General features: G+C 36.1%; 1 protein-coding gene across 1 annotated transcript; it reads left to right on the forward strand.

Annotated features, from left to right (window-relative positions):
- The first annotated feature begins 668 nt into the window (after positions 1–668).
- On the forward strand, positions 669–15,885 carry LOC139141065 (peroxisomal carnitine O-octanoyltransferase-like). Its single transcript, XM_070710637.1, has 14 exons — positions 669–1,002; positions 3,828–3,978; positions 6,582–6,707; positions 7,610–7,791; positions 8,597–8,730; positions 9,163–9,274; positions 10,072–10,165; positions 10,428–10,544; positions 11,100–11,204; positions 11,718–11,801; positions 12,343–12,450; positions 12,634–12,764; positions 14,333–14,456; positions 15,694–15,885. Exons 3-14 carry the CDS (start codon positions 6,645–6,647, stop codon positions 15,868–15,870), a joined length of 1,431 nt encoding a protein of 476 aa, XP_070566738.1. The 5' UTR covers positions 669–1,002; positions 3,828–3,978; positions 6,582–6,644; the 3' UTR covers positions 15,871–15,885.
- The last annotated feature ends 1,838 nt before the right edge of the window (positions 15,886–17,723 follow it).

Raw genomic sequence — 17,723 nt, forward strand, 5'->3', positions numbered from 1 at the left:
TCGAGAGGGGGACACCCCTCTCGTGCTCTCCCCTTAGAGTGTTCTAACAGTTTTACTAGCAAAAAAGCATTGATAAAATCTTTTAGATTGCACCATTGCACACATCAATTTCTCAAAATTTTCCATGAAAGATAGGGGACATCCCCGTCTGACATTTTGCCCCTCAGTTTCTTGTGTGTGTCCCCCCCCCCCTACTATCAATTTCTTCTTTCAGATATCCTAGTGAAACCCTGTCATAATATCCATCCAAATTAAACAATACTGTATGGTTGGATACTGGTCATCGCTTGAGCTTTTATATCTATATTTTGATGTGACATTGAATTTCATTTTGTTGGTTTCACCTTTTTCAACCGTCATGAGATAACTCATGATAATCTAGCAGAATACACGAGGATTTGAGAAGTCTTGACTAGTGCTGTATTTTTGTACATTTTACAAATACATGTATTGATATTTAACTTTTCTAAATGGGGTGGGGGTCAGTCAAAATTTCTGTGTTAGAGAGAGGGGTTGTACTCGAAATTGAGTTGCCGATGAAATTCCTCCTACTCCCCCCCCCTACCGTAAATGATGACTGCTCCCTAAATACTGGGTATAGCGAAAAACATTTCATTTTCTTAGTAAACGGTCATTCAATCTCGTGAGGGCGCTGTACATATCAAGCTAGCTGCTTGCACTGGGTGACCTACATTCTTGTGCACGACCTACAAATAATATACTGGCCTTACCTGTCTAAGCTTCCCCCAACAGCAAGATACCTTCACCCCACAGCGATGTTTATGTGAAACGAGTCGACGGTCGAGGTCGTAGTCCACGTCTCAGCGCTGTTGGTCAGCAAACTGCACTTGCCGTATCGACGATCAGCGCTGATATCACGTTCGTTCAACTCTGCCGCAACAACGATTAATCTCTGACTCTGGGCCGTCCCTCAACTCAAGCAGACTACCCTTTCTAAGTTTCTTGATTTATTACCCTTAGTCGCAGTCAGTACCGTTGCAGGTAACAATTTTAGACGTTTTGTTCATAATCGTTATCATCATCACAGTCCCTCCGTCAATCTATAGACAGAAGTGGGGCCACTCTACTGTCAATCACAGCCCCTCTTTCACCGGCAAATTCCTTTTTTAGCTCTATGCTTTGATATAAACAACATGCAGTTACACCTTTAATAGTGTAGTCTAGGTGACGTTTACTACAGTTTAGCATTTATGCTTGTTATTTACATGTCATTTTAACAGTAAATTACAACATTTTCACGTTTTCCAATTCCATGCTGTTAAATCGCAAACTAGAGGACGTGTTACCTTCAACCATAGATGTTAAAAAGATACTTTCTCAACTTTTGTCTATACTGCACAAGTTAGGGTAATTCAGTACACCTTAGGTTTCAAGACGTAGACTGATGGTGGTATCAGCTTACAGTTACACTGTCAGGAGACGGTCCCTCCATTGAGGAAGAAACATGGTGTGTGGATCATAAACTAGCACACACAGTTTTTCCATGAAAACACCAAAGATCTCCAGTTTAAATCTACCTCACCTGCAAAATGTAAAGCCTACTGAATCAGTGAATATATATCCGCAATAATCTGCAATAATTATAGGACTTCGGCAAAGCTCATACTGTTAATGATACAAAAGTGCTATCACGGCAAGTTTTGCTGTAATGTTGTGCAATTACAAAGATCATTCTTATAATACACAACAAAGCATTAGTTGTTCATCTGAAATAGCTGGTGCTCATTGTCATGGACACATGTAATTTCTTCCAAAAGATATGTTAAACCCTTTGAGAGCTGTAATTTTCTCCTAGCCAAAATTTTAGTGCAAAATTTTACCACTTTCATGAATTTTTCTACAGTTTTTTCTCAAAACTTTGGCAATAATCTGGGAAAAAATTGACTGGGGTTTATTTTATAACGGGGACAAAAAATTTGTCCGTGACATCAATGTAACTGATAATGGGATTATTGTTTGGAGTGGATAGAGGGTAACTTAATCATTGAATTTTCTGAAGGGAATATTACGAGTTTTTTGAAGAAAAACCTATCAGCCATCCTACTTTATTTCATTTACATAAAGGGAAGAAAAATATGTCCTGCAAGTTCAACCACTCAGGTATCTTGATCATGAAAGAGTAGCTCTGAAAGACCTAAGTTAGAATGTATATAAGTCCATCATCACATCCTGTGTTTTAGCAGCATATGTTAAGGTGATGAGATAAATAACTTCATTACATAAATTTATCATAAGTATTCTAGTTTCCCCATCTTGACTGATAAGTTCTACAAAGCTAAAAGTTTACCATCTTCAAGCTTCAACTTTTTGTGCCTGTTTCCTCAGAATTTCAATGATAATGTCAGCTAGTGCAGATGTGTCGTATTTTCAATTTTCTTAAATTGTTTTCATTTTGTGGGGGAAAAGGTGCCGATTTATGGCAAATTAATTGTCTTATGGAGGTAAAAAAGACCTTTGTCTTCATTCTTGCACTTTTGCTACTGCAAATTGTCTGGTCGTTGAAATGATGGAAAGCATTTTGCAATGTAGAGGACCAACTTTGCCCTTGAAAACAATAGATTAGGAGAAACCATGGTGGTGAAAGGGTTAATTAATCCAGGAAGGATTTGCTTTGAAAAAGTTTACTGAATACCTCGGTGCAATCCCATGATCCCTTACACTGCACCAGAATCACATGACTTGTTGCATTCAGATACAGGAAAAGCTTGATCAGTTTTAGGTTCAAATTAGTGTGAAAATGGTTCAATTTGTACATCTGATTTTAGTCAGATCATTGCCTTGAAAAAAAGTATACCCTGCCATGAAAATGGATGTGTCTTTCACCATCAAGGACAGCTCATTGTTTGAATAGACATTGGAAACAAGAAGTTGAAAATAATGCAGTTGTCAGCGTTGAATGCATAGAAAAGTCATACATGATGCAATTGAAAAGTACAACATTTTTTCATACTCAGCTTCTGTGGAAGAAATAACTTAGCATTGTTCAAATTGTTCCTGATAGACTGCAACACCTTTTAAAATAGTCCTACTGTGTCCATATATCCTTTGCCCCTTTAAATAAACTTTATCTGCATACAATTTCATATAGCAAGAAATTTCTTTGAAACCTTATATAAGATTTTCATACTGAAAAAAGTGTGTACAGAGTTATAATCATGATGGTAAATTAATTTGTGTGTGCCAAGGTAACTTTGTATCCTCTCTGACCTCGAACTGTCGCTTCAAAGAGTATCCTTGGTTAACATTGTCCTTGTGCTCAGCATTGTCGTTTGGCCACAGCCCTGCATAGGTCAGTACATCAAGCCTATTGAGTAAAGTCCAATCTGAGTGCTACAGGTACCAATTTGTATTTATTTGCGTACTACAAAAGTTCATCAGTATAGTCCACTGTACTTCCATAAAGCAGACATCCAGGCCACGCACTGAAAGGTGTATCACTCAGGTGATTTTTCTACTAAGTTCTGCTTTTAGCTAATTGTCTGAAAGATTTCTGACTTTTGTGGTATTTTTTCTGAATTGTTTGGTGTTTTTATATTATTTACATTGTATCTCCCTCAGTGAGATAATAATTGTCTGCATATTGTTTATTCAATGGTTGTCTAGTAGTGTGTGACCCAGTTCATGTTGACTTCATCCTACATTCCACAATCTACCCTGTGTGTAGTTCTATACTTCCATCTTTCCACTTGACATGCATTGCATACCTGTAATAAATTTATCCAATTTCAAAAAATCTGTGACATACTGTCATGCACTTACTCTTTTTTTTTGACATGCAACAAAAAACCAACAAATTTCCATGACAGGTTTTGTACACATTTGGAGGTACAGTATCCCAGAGGGACAGCATGGCTACAGCATTGGCTGTGAGAGAGAAGACTTTCCAATATCAAGATGACCTTCCTTCGATGCCAGTGCCACCATTACAGCAAAGCCTTGACAAGTACCTAGACGCTGGTAAGACTTCTTTCTAGCCATGTTTTTTATTACCTGTGGATCATATTCCACACTTTACGGAGTTTTTTCCAATCTTGTCTTCATTCTCAATTCTTGCTCACTTGTCTAGTTAAATGTTTATCATTTCTGTTTTCATATCTGTATATCTCTATGTCTAACATTATATACAATGTGCTATTTTTTGATATCACAGTGATAATAAAATAACACTCTATTTATTAGTCATTATCTACTTTCATCTCTTTTTGAATGAAGCATAGAAGGCTACTTCCAAAAAGTCACAAATGCTATTTAAAGAAGAAATATTATTGTCACTGTGAAATTCAACATTGAATGAGTATCTGAATTGATCATCAAAGTTAGGACCTAGTAACATATCAACTTGTGAGAATAGTTTAACGTGCCCTCTGTAAAGTCATCTTGTACAGACTTCAAGTAATGGGTGGAGGTATCCCAGAGTTTTCAAAATTAGATGTGGATTATCAAAAGGTGTTTGAAAAGTCACCTCAACAATTTTTAGCTCACATTTGGTATATGTTTATAAACCAAAGAGAGCTTACATGGTAAGTCAGCAGCTTCTGTATGTCTGTATTAATGTATGTTAGTACGTTAGTATGTATGTATGTGTGTACGGATGTATATCCATCGATATCAAAGCTCCAAACTCGTAGCACCTACGATCTTAGTATTCGGTGTTCAGTAGTCGTTGCACCAGGGGTGGAGATGTGAATTTGTTTCAATGAACATATCAGAATCAAAAATATGTTAGTGAGGTAAAAAAAGGGAAATCCTGCAAATTGGTAAAACTGTCATCACAGGCCAAATTTGGCTGAAACTTTGTATATAGGTTCTTGAAGATGACTTTAGTTAGATTTGTTCAAAATTGTGGTGAAAATTTATAGTTGGTAGTATTTTTAGGCCAACTTTTCCCATCCTTGGTCAAAAAACCTCTGAAACTGCTGGTCCCACAGCTGTGAAACTTGGTATGCATGATCCTAGGGTTTGCCTTTGTTAGATTTGTTCAAATTGTGGCGAAATTTTCATATTTTTACTTTTTGGGCAATTTTTTCCATTTTTGGTCAAAAAATCATTTTCTCTGAAATTTCTCATCCAATTGCTTTGAAAACTTGGTATGCATGTTCCCAGGGGTAAAATTAATTATTCACTCTGGCCTGCCACATCGAATTAAATGTGAGCCAAGTGTTATGACGCTATGTTTTGTCATGTCAATAAACTGTTAGAATGTCTACTGCATGAATGAAATACTGCATGTCAGCAGTTTTTCATACCAAATCAAGAACTATTAAAACAGAACAGGGTTCTTAATTTAATATTTGTTGATATTTTGATAAATAAAAAAGTGGTACTGTTTGATGGATGACTTCAGAAGTCTACAAGGAAAGTTTGACCTCACATGTCCATAACTTGCCCTCATTGTACTTTATTTGTGTACATACATAGTTTTCTTGTTTTTTGTTGTTGTAAACTGTCGGCATATCTTGACTTGGATTGGATTTGTAGATAAAATAACAAACATTCTGTCAGGCATGATAATCGTGATTTACTGCTGTGTGTAATAATGATGAATGATACTGCTTCAACTGTAAACTTCTTCAATTGCAAACAGCTGTTACCGCTGTAACAACAGTTGTGAGTCACCTCCCGCCTCACCTCCCCATCTCACCTCCAACCCTCCCACCCCGTTTCAATTTATCTGGCTCTTAAGAGGTATAGATTTTGTATTGTTTGGAATTCAACAGTTGTGTAAAGAATCAAGCAACATTCCATCACTAAACAGAAAATCTGTAAACTATATCATGCATACAATGAATTTATCTTTCCTTGGAAGAGGCTGTAAAAGATTATCTTTTCCTACTTCATGTACTTTGACCGGTTCAATCTGAAGTCCAAAGTCCAAAGGTTCAGTCGAACTCCAGATTGTACTCCAGATTTAGCTGGTACGCTTTAATAGCTTCCTTATCTTAATTTCCACCTTCCAACTCTAGGTGTCTAACAGTGCCATGATTCATAAACTCTTGATAATTTTATACAATAATGATTGTTTTTCAACAGGTTTTCCGTCCATTCAGTTTCAAAGTCTAAAACTATTACATTCCTAGCACATCAGGAGACTTTATTGTCTAAAGCAAAGCATCTTGGATTTAAGATTGATATGCCATCTTATCAGAAAGATAATATTTTTTGATAAGCACATAGATTGAAAGATAAACATATTATCAACATCAGCCTTTAAATATTGATTTTTGTTTCTATTTTGGAGTATATGAGCCGATATATTAAATTCATATAACATAAAAGTCAAAATTACATGTGCTTGTTAATTTTTTAATTGTCACATGGTATCCTGAAATTTTTCACTAAACAAGTCATTGATTTGTTAGGCTATTTAAATTTTGTAGAAATTGTAGGGCTATTGGTAATATGCTCTTTTAAAAGTAAAATGTTTTGTTTTGAAAGTGTAGATTGACTTTTTGTGGATGCCACTGGATACAAAATGCAACCATTGTACTATGAGAAAAGTATTAATATATTCATACTTTAGGTAAAATATTTACTCTCTTTCAAAACTTAATAAATTTTAGTGAAGCCATTTGTCACTGAAGAAGAATACAAACACACTGAGAAAGTTGTGAGAGAGTTTGGAGATGGAATTGGAAAAGAGCTGCAAGCTAAATTGGAGGAAAGAGCACGGAACACACAGGAACTGGGTGAGTGTTATTTTGAAGGAAACCATCACAAAGAGCCAATGAATTAAAAATCTCGCTTGACCACTTGTTCTTCAAGGTGAATGCAGCTCCCCCTCTATCTAAACTTCAAACACTGCATACCGGTAACTCAACATTAAATCATGGAAATAATCAGGGATGCAGATACGTGACTGTAAGTTGGAAAAACCCAGATAATTTGACATATACCATTCCAGCTACTTTTTCTTTGTCTTTTCTTTATACTTTTCCTCTGATCGCATCCCAATCATTTCAACCACCAAACTTTGCCATTTTGCCATCTACATAACTTTTTAGCCTGGATAGATGATATGATATAGATGATATGCAAATTGCCTTCTCCTTTCTTTCACAGGGTTGAAATACAGTAAATTCTCGAACAGATTTTGTGGGGTTGAAAAGTAGGGGAGTTTGAGAAACAATTCCAAGCTATACTTGACTTAGACAATGTAACAGAGTGGAAATAGAAAACATCATCGACAAATGAAATGCAATACTGAAACATACAATATTCCACCAAGTTGATTCAATAAAATCACATAATATTTTATGACAAGATGAATAAAACTACCAATAGATAACAGAGTTGAACTCTTACAAAATGCTACCATCCAAGTAATTTGTCAAATTGTCTATTTATTTCACTGATAAACAGCACATACTGTTGTAGAATGTGTAGCTCTTCCTTCTGTATTGTTTGAAAATTAAAAAATACACTTCTTTCTTTAAGGAGGAAAAGTTCTTTGCCTCAGGGTGGGTCTTTATAATTCATGATTTGTTATCAAGATGTGTTATGATTTAATTGGCAAAATGAAAATTCATAATCATGTACAAGATGCTTCCATTTCAAGGAGAAAAATGTCTTCTTTGTTTTTATCCTGCAGCTTGAAGAATGGTGGGAGAACTTGGCATATCTGTCAGCCAGGACACCAAATGCTATCAATGTCAACTTTGCCGGACCGTATCCATTCCATGAAGAATTCTGGCCACTAAAGTATGGTACGCAGCTTGAGAGGATGGCCACTCTACTATGGGCATATACTGAGGTCTGGTTGACATTTAGGAGGTGAGGTTTGCAGCTGGAGAATTTAGGATGCGCTGTTCTTGCTGATCAGAAATGTCAGGAAACTTATTAGAAAATGGTAACTGTAAACACATTGACCATATGACATTGAAATTTAAGTCAACCATCAAAGGATAGTTAAACATCTGTGCATGCAAGCGATGTAGCAAAAATAGGAAAGAAATATCGTATGAACACAATGCATTTGCAAGTAGTAAAGTAGTTCATACTTGAAAATGAAACATTTAAACGTTTTCAAACAACTTTCAACCATTCTCTTTCAAAATATAGAGTAAAAATCAGAGGCATGCAACTTTTGGTCCTTAAGAAACAAATTATTCAACATTTTGCTGATATTTAAAATTCAAAATGGCTGCCATCCCTGTGTTATCACTATGGAGGAAAATAAAATTCCTGATTTTCACAAAAACTAAGCAATTGAAAACTGTTTTTACTCCATAAGTTGTAGGCTGAAAGAATATTCTAAAAAGTCTGAATATCTGTCTCCCAGGTGCATTGTACCTTGATCTTAGTTTGTGATTTTTGTAAATTGAGAAACAAAAAACTGTTTTTGCGGATGTGAAGTCAAATGTAAAAGATTGCTGTTTTTGAAAAAGTACCGTAATTAAATATATTCTTACAGTTTTTCTGAAAAAATGTTTCGGCCACCAGCTCCTGGCCATTTTAAACTGAATTTCTATATATATATATTTATATGTAACTGTCTTATTGTGCACATATCTAGAAAATTGTATGCATGCAGACCATAATAAGAAGACAACCTTTTTTCTGGATGCTTTTTATTCAGGGAAGAGTTGCCTGTTGACAAAGCGAAAGCCCTGGGCAATACACCAGTGTGTATGGATCAGTACAGAAGTATCTTTAACGCATGTAGGATTCCAGGAGCTGAATGTGATTCCATCATAAGGACTTTCAAAACTGGTATGTCGCTTGATATATCTGTGTGCATCATGGCATGAAAATTAATAAATATTTATGTGGATATACCAGAAGAGTAAATATTTACAGTAGATTTTGTCTTGAGTCACAAACTACATACATGCATCTTAATCTATATGCATCCCAGTCAAAGTTTTAATACATTTTCACCTTACAAATGTTTCAAGAATGTTTTTTGACTTTTGAGTCTTATGGCACTTTGTTTCCTGTTAGTATATTGACTTACAAAATCCTTGCATGCCTGCCGATGGACACTTCATGGGATTTCATATTGAATACAACTAAAATTCCTTCCTTTGGATGATTAGTATGAAAACTACAGTTTCTCTTGATTAATGGTGAACAATTTAGTTAAAAGAATTTGTTGACATCATTTTCAAAACACCACATTCTTGATCAATTATTTCTCCACAGAATCAGAAGGACCATGTTCAGGCACTGTTATCATCTTTAGGAACGGCCATATGTTTAGAGTGACTGTTGTTGATGACAATGGTAATGCTGTTACACCGCCTGAAATTGAAAAGTAAGTAGTGGTATTCATGTGAAAGTAAAAACTATAAGACATCACAGTTTTAAATTGTTCACCAGCTAACATCAATGCAACCTTTCATACAGGTCTGAGCATCGGCACTTTTCAAAAAAATTTTCATAATACTTAGCTTCATTTAGAAACAATTCATAACTGCCAAACGAAAGAGCTTGTACTTCTCTGTACTGTGGTTTTGTGTTTAGATAGTCATAAATTAGATTTCACTGGCTGCATAAAATTAACCCAGATGTGTTGTCACATTGTTATCAGTCCTCATTAATAGTTTACTCTTTGCCACCTTTCCAACACTTGGTGGCATGTTCACTTCACAGTTCTCAGTGTTAGACTGGGATGGCCTTCTGTCTGATTCTGACCACAAAATAGACATATTTAATAGTATGCATTGTTAGAAGGGGGCTACAGAATTACAACTGAGAGTTTCAGCTTTTCTTTTGTTCTGTATCTGATCATCTCATGTGTTTTCACACAAAGGCTCAACAATTGCGTTTTGATTTGAAATAAAGTTTATTCTTGTTGCTCCATTTTTCCAACTTTTGATGATTTGAATTTGCTAACATTTCATCAACAAAGAAGGGAGGCAAGAACTGAAACAAATACCGTTTGGATATCTTGGGCATTTACATTACAAACATTTGTTATGGAAGGAATACCATAATGTCACTTGTACATTTGCTGTTTCAGCATTTACTGGTTTCACGTTTATTTCTCTGACAGCACAAATTTTTCTAACTCTAAGCCATGTACGTCATTCTTTTTGTTTAACATCCCAGGCAGTTGAAGTACATCAAGGAACTATGCAATGGTCGACCAGCTGGTCCGGGTATTGGTGCGCTTACTGCTTGGGACAGAGCCTCCTGGGCTGAGGTAGGGATGCACATCTTTTCTCCAATTCATCTCGAAAGAGGGGTAGGAGTTTGGGGGTTTTTGAGGCTTGGGGGGAGGGTTGGACTTAAAGGATGGCATCCATTTTACAAATGCACTTTCAGCAATGGCCACTCATACTGACTCTTTGTCGACAGTTTCAAGAATATGATAGTATCACTATTGTACACCAATCCATCTACAACTCCCACACAAATAGCAATGTTCACATTATATATTTTTTATGTGCATCCTTGTTCTGCAGTCAAGACAATACCTGATCAGTCTTGATCCAGAAAACAGGAAGTTCTTGGAAGACATAGAGTCTTGTATCATGTGCATGAACATGGACATGGATAATTCACCAACAACCAGTGAACAGGTGACATTTAAAGTTAAAATCATTTGTGTTCACTGTGTCTATCTCTCTCTCTCTCTCTCTCTCTATCTCTCTATCTATCTATCTATCTATCTCTCCATCTATCTATCCATCCATCTATCCATCCATCCATCCATCTATCTATCCATCTATCTATCTATCTATCTATCTATCTATCTATCTATCTATCTATCTACATGTATCCATCTATCTACCCATAACAACCATCATCTATTTTTGGACTTTACTTATTTAGTTTTTGGTGAGTCATGACTGTGGAAATTGATAAAATAAAGAAAAAGTGAGCAAAAACATACTTCTGTATGGGTTGATCAGCTGTTGAACAAAGTAAACATACCAAAAACATTTTTCAATTTAATATACATGCATGTACACACACATACATATACATCTCAAGCACTGTATTCCCCTTGAAAGACAAATACAAGTCTGGTGTATGGATGGATGTTTAGATGTGTATACTGCCCTCAGATGATTTATAATGTACTTATTTTTTGGTTACTCGCTGACAATTTTATTCTATGCAACCACGCGCAGATTGGTCAACTGGCAATGAATGGTCACGACGTTGCAAATCGTTGGTTTGACAAATTTGCTGTCCTAGTTGCTTACCCAAATGGAGGTATTGGATGCAACTGTGATGTAAGTTGATGGCAATGTTTTCCTTCAAGTCAGGATGTTTTTTTCGAAACCATACTTCTGCAAAAAAATCATGTGTACTAGTGTTACACAGATGTAAACTTGTTGACCTTGTTCCCTGTGAACAGGTCAGCAATAACCATTCTTAACAATGAATTTTGGCTAAACAATGGTTGTGTTGAAAGGATCTTAAAATTTACACTTCTAAACAAATTCCCATTATGAAATTTTATCAATTAGAAAAGGAAGGTGCAGAGCATGTATTTAAAATTTCAAAATGTCAATAATTAATGTTGTTTAGAAGTCTTTACCTCAAGGTTCCTTAATCAGATCATTCAGCAACTTTAATATTTTTATACATTTATTACAATGTATGTTTATGATTTTTTGAAGTGTGTACAGGGGAGGTTAAGGTGAGAGATACATAATCCTTGAGAGAAAAAATGAATGAATGATCACTAGTGCCAGCACAGTGTAAGAAAGATGCCAACGTAATCTTTCTCTTTTATTTCCCAGCATTCACCTGCTGATGCACTTGTTGCAGTGATTACTGTAGAAAGGATTTTGGATTTGTTACGGAAGATCAACGGTAAATGGAAGGTAAGATCTTGAAAGATATTACATGTGAGTAAAAGATTTCCTGAGAAATTTTGATGACTTAAAAGGAGTTTTGTAATGTCTTTCAAATTGCATCAAATATTATTGTCCTAGGAAAACAAGAAGAAAATTATTAATAATAACATTCTTTAAGTTCCTTTCAACTTTCAGCTTCACTCCACATTGTGTTCATGTTTGATCTTATATCTTAAACAATAGAAAAGCAATGTTTGTGGTTACAGGTTTGTTACTAAATTTAGCTGCACACATGTGACACTGTACCCAGCAGTTTCAAATGCTGAAAAACCTTTCCAGTGTTGCGTCTTGTAGTCTGAGTCATTAATATATCTTATTTGTAGCATTAGCAGTAGCCTATTAAGTTGTATTTTTGTCTTTCTTGCAAGCGTAATTTCCAAGAATGTAATCTGAACTTGTGGACAAATATTTATTTTTGCATGTTAATGAGAGAACAATGATGTCATTTGTGAATAGTCCTATTGACTGAATGCCAGACAGTGAAATGATACCTTTTACATTTATGTAGAGTACATCCCCAAAGAGAAGTTTGACCCCGCCAAAAGAGTTGAAGTTTATTGTTGATGATAGGATTCTAAGGGACATCAAGGAGGCTACAGAACAGTACATCAAGATGGTGAGCATATGTTGCATATTCTGGAATAAAATCAACACATTTTAGATAATTATTTTGTGATTTTGAATACAGCAGTTATTATAGGATAAATCTTGCATTCAGAATTTAAGTGTGATGGTTGTGAAAATTAAAATCTTACATACTAATTTTACTTCTCCATTTCCTGTTTTTCCTGGTCTTCAGGCTGACAACTTGGAGTTTATTATTAAACAGTTTACAACTTTTGGCAAGAAGGTCATGCGTGAGTTCAAGATCCACCCTGACACTACCATGCAACACGTCCTACAGTTGTCCTACCATAAGATGCATGGCAAGTGAGTAAGCCTTGCTACTTCAAAGATAAATGCTTTGTGTTTACACTGAGCTAGTCTGTAACATGCCTTAGAAACCTACAGGTAACTCCAATCATGGGTTATACCGTTGTGATTGTTTCTCTGTGTGCATTAAACCATAGCCCCTCAAGAAAAACTTGCGGGTCTATGATTAAACCCAAATTTCTAATTTTCAACCATATATTTGCAATGTTATATTTGGTCTTTGTAACACTCAAACACACTTTCCTGTGCCCCCACAGTGTGTTGAAATACCCAGTGCTGTGCTCCCACAGTGTGTTGAAACACCCAGTGCTATGCTCCCACAGTGTGTTGAAACACCCAGTGCTGTGTTCCAACAGTGTGTTGAAACACCCAGTGCTATGCTCCCACAGTGTGTTGAAACACCCAGTGCTATGCTCCCACAGTGTGTTGAAACACCTAGTGCTATGCTCCAACAGTGTGTTGAAACACCCAGTGCTATGCTCCATCAGTGTGTTGAAACACCCAGTGCTATGATCCCACAGTACCAGTGTGTTGAAACACCCAGTGCTGTTTTTCCCAAAGTGTGTTGAAACACCCCGTGCTATGCTCCCACAGTGTGTTGAAACACCTAGTGCTATGCTCCAACAGTGTGTTGAAACACCCAGTGCTATGCTCCATCAGTGTGTTGAAACACCCAGTGCTATGATCCCACAGTACCAGTGTGTTGAAACACCCAGTGCTGTTTTCCCAAAGTGTGTTGAAACACCCAGTGCTATGATCCCACAGTACCAGTGTGTTGAAACACCCAGTGCTATGCTCCCACAGTGTGTTGAAACACCCAGTGCTATGCTCCCACAGTGTGTTGAAACACCTAGTGCTATGCTCCAACAGTGTGTTGAAACACCAGTGCTATGCTCCAACAGTGTGTTGAAACACCCAGTGCTGTGTTTCCAAAGTGTGTTGAAACACCCGTGCTGTGCCCCCACAGTGTGTTGAAATACCCAGTGCTGTGCTCCCACAGTGTGTTGAAACACCCAGTGCTTTGCTTGCCAACATAACATGTACCATGTATTTCTAAGGTTCATTGATTGACAATTGACTTCATATCCAGACACAAATACACTTACTGTCAATAACGCTGCTGCTGAAATGTAAAACAGGCTGTGTTTGACAAGCAGAATACACACTTCAAAGCCATTCAGCCATACCATAGACAGTTCATTAGTGATCTATTACTACATGTACTCTTCCAAATTTGAATTGGTACAATTACAAAAGTATGTTTTTCAATAAAACAGAGATTTCCTAATCCTAATGGTAAAGCTGTCAACTTCTTCCGTCAACATGTTGGGTAGACTTTTGAAGATCATTACACAAGTTTCACTGTCACCTTACAAAATATTACATTGTTAATTTAAACATTCTTGAAGTAACACTTCTCACACGTGGTCTGTGCCTAAACAATTGGGGCATCTTCCATTGCATTTATTTTCTTTGTATTAATAATTGCCAAGTTCAGTGATTTTAATATTTTCTTCAGCACTACAAAATTTTATGTTCTTCTTTGGCATGTGTCGCTTTGTTAGACCAGCACCAACCTATGAGACAGCCACAACTAGGCAGTACTATCATGGACGTACTGAAACTGTTCGACCATGCACTCAGGAGGCGGTGGAGTGGTGTAGGGCCATGTTAGATCCAAATGCACCTGTGAGTAGCAATTCTTTTTAGTTTTCACCCACAAGTGACAACATTTTCCTAGAATTTTGGTTGAATTTCAATCATCATGTTGACAGCAATTTATTTCCTAGTCCATATTAAGGTAGAATGTAGCCCGGGAACAGATATTCGGACTCTCAAATTTTTAAAATATTTTTCTGGTCTGCTATTTGCATCAAATCAATTGTAAGTCTGTGGAGAAAATAAAGATTTAACCATCTTCTTTTTGTGACAATTGAAAATGTCTTTTCTTCCTACAAAGAGTTATTCTGGGGTATGGCAACCATTTTTTTATATATAGGTAATTTTTTTCTCTGCTATCCCTAACTTCGCAACAGGACCCTAATTTTCATTGATCACCGTGAAAGGAATGGTTCAAAGATATTTTGGAGAAAAGTCTAAGCAAAACTTTACAACATTGAGTTTGAGATGAGTGGTATGTTGAAAGTAAATGCAGTGAAACATGCAAGAATAGCATAAAATTTTGTGTGGCAGTTTGGTCATCAGAACATGATTCAGAAAAATGAGAACATTTCAAATAAATAAATAGTGATGGAACTTTTCAATCTCAATTGTCTTGTGAAAACATTTAGACTAGCCCACTAGCCACTGAGCAATTTTTATATCTCAACATCAAAACGTTAAGTAATTCATTTTTTCCCAGTTTCTTTTTTGTCATCGTTATCTTTCGACCACTACATGTCAAATGTATGCCCTAGCTGGGTCAATGTAAGTGCCATAGGCCTATGTGATCACATGGCTAATACAATCACACTAATCTGAATGTGTTGACACCACTCATGCTATATTATTTCCAGACAAATTTTGTGGAAATTCATTTGTTTTATCGTGCCATAATCAAGCCCCTAGACTAGGGGCAAGTTCACATTTATGTGTAACACAAATACAGTCAGTAATGAAATAGAATAGCTTAAAAGAATGTTTTGCTTATATTTCATGAAAGAGATTTTAATTGTCACAAAATCCTTCATCCTTACCCTTAAATTTCAAATAAAAAACGATACAAAAAATAATGAAGTCATCTTCAAAGATTTGATAATATTTTCAGTCACATTCAGTCACACAGATGTGATATACATGTGCCTGCAAATTTCCAGTGAAAGACTACTGTTTTAGTAAGTGACTGAATGACAATAGGAGATAGGACTGATTTCTTTTCAAGTGACCAGAAATGTGATTTTTTTTTGGCATGTTGTCCATCTTTCAGGCATCCACGAAATTGCAGTTGTTCCAGAAATCTGTAGAAAAGCATAACCAATTGATGTTTGACTGTCTGAACGCCCAGGGCTTTGATAGGCATCTGCTTGGCCTGCAGTACTTGGCAGTCATGACCGGCCATCCCATACCAGAAATGTTCCTGGACCCTGCGTGGACCAAAAGGTGACAAATTAACACATTTAGTGTTTGGATCACAAAGTTATCTATCATTTGATGTAACAGCAGCAGTTTCTGTAACTTTACAACAGACAACAATATTTCTGCCACTTTTTTTTACTTTAAAGCCAGTATCACTGAACTAGGGATGCATGCTAAATACAAACTTTGAAATTTGAATGATGTTTTGATAATTTAACTACCAGATTTGCAGATAGAATGTTGTGCATTCCTGTTTTGTTTAAGTTTCATTGTGCACTTTTTATTTCAAGCACATCACACCAAAAGGCATAATTTGAACAGCCCCAGTTACGGTGACCTAACCTAGTTTTGGATCTCATGGTTTCCATTAATTAGTGTATATTGATAGAATAAAGGGTTCACGAGGTCAATATTGTTGCTAACGTGACAAGGTTGCTCCTTTTGACATGTTTTCTGTATATACCATGACAGAGTAAGCCATCTTAATTTTTGAAATTAACTATGAAACTAAAATAATTGGAGATGCCAAACGATATAGTTGACTTCCCATGTGACAGAAAATTGACCAAAAAATCATGTTGAATAACGGCGACTTTTGTCCCATTGAACTTTTGACCCCATGTTCCAGGTTCCAGGACAGTTACTTTGTAGAAGTTAAACACTGACTGAGGGCTTGTTGCAGGACAGCGGAAATTTACCCACCAGACACTTATTATACACAGAACTAACTGTGTAAAGGCCTGCGTTTGGGCCAGATTGTCTCTTCAGAAAATTTACTTACTAGATTACAATTTCAATGGAAAACAAAAGGCTATCACACCTCCATAATCGTCTTACATACTAGAACAAAAGTGATCCCAGGGATCTCCAAAAGTGCCTTTATAATAACCGTTGACTCAACTTATGGGGTAATGGTCCAGATAGTTAAAGTCCCGCTTAGTGGATTTGGGTAAGAATAAATCTGTATAATGACAATGAATGCTAGCTTTCAATAATGCATACTTATTACATATCTGAATTTGAGTTTTAATATTTCCAGTAAAGAGGTAACTCTCATACTGGTATCTTTTTCCACCATTTTTTGAATTTGATTGGCTATTTGACTGTGTAATATCAAAATTGTTGATTCATAATGATGAAAATATCAGACTGTAGGGTTAAGTTTCATGGATTCACAAATGGAATTTTTTCTGTCAGTACATGAGTATTCCTACATTTTTGTTTCCTACAGTGGTGGAAATGGTAACTTTGTTTTATCCACAAGTTTGACAGGCTACACATCAATTACTGGTGGCTTTGCTCCAATGTTAAACAATGGCTATGGTTTGACCTACGCTATACAAGACCATAGGTGAGATAACCTTAATTATATCATACCAGTATATTGATGGCACAAATACAGCAATCTGATTGTCGAGATGTGAAAACACTGACCGTAGTATATTCACAATATACCACTGTTGGCACATGCGCAAGCTTTTAGCACGAGCAAAAATCCTTTTTTGATGTCCATGCCAGAATTTCAATATACTGTTATGATATAATAGCAATAAATCACACCCAGCAACAGTATACCACTCGATTTTGACCGGTCCACTTCATATATGCACTCGCTATCACTCGTGCATATACCGGTATGTCATGAACTGATCAAAATCTTGTGGTATACCGTCGCTGGGTGTGCTTTCTTGCTTAAATATAATGTTTCAGCTATCACAGGTTTTTACAAAGTATTTCCACAAGGGCCATTGCACATGTCGAAGAACACATACTCTTCAAATATCTATGGAATGAAAAAAAAGATTATACTTTCAATTTTAACAATGTTAGATTAATAGTTTATGAAAGTAAAATGAAATCATTGTCACTATGTTTGAATCA

This window comes from Ptychodera flava, chromosome 9, assembly GCF_041260155.1.
Source record: "Ptychodera flava strain L36383 chromosome 9, AS_Pfla_20210202, whole genome shotgun sequence".
In the NCBI taxonomy this organism is placed as follows: Eukaryota; Metazoa; Hemichordata; class Enteropneusta; family Ptychoderidae; genus Ptychodera; species Ptychodera flava.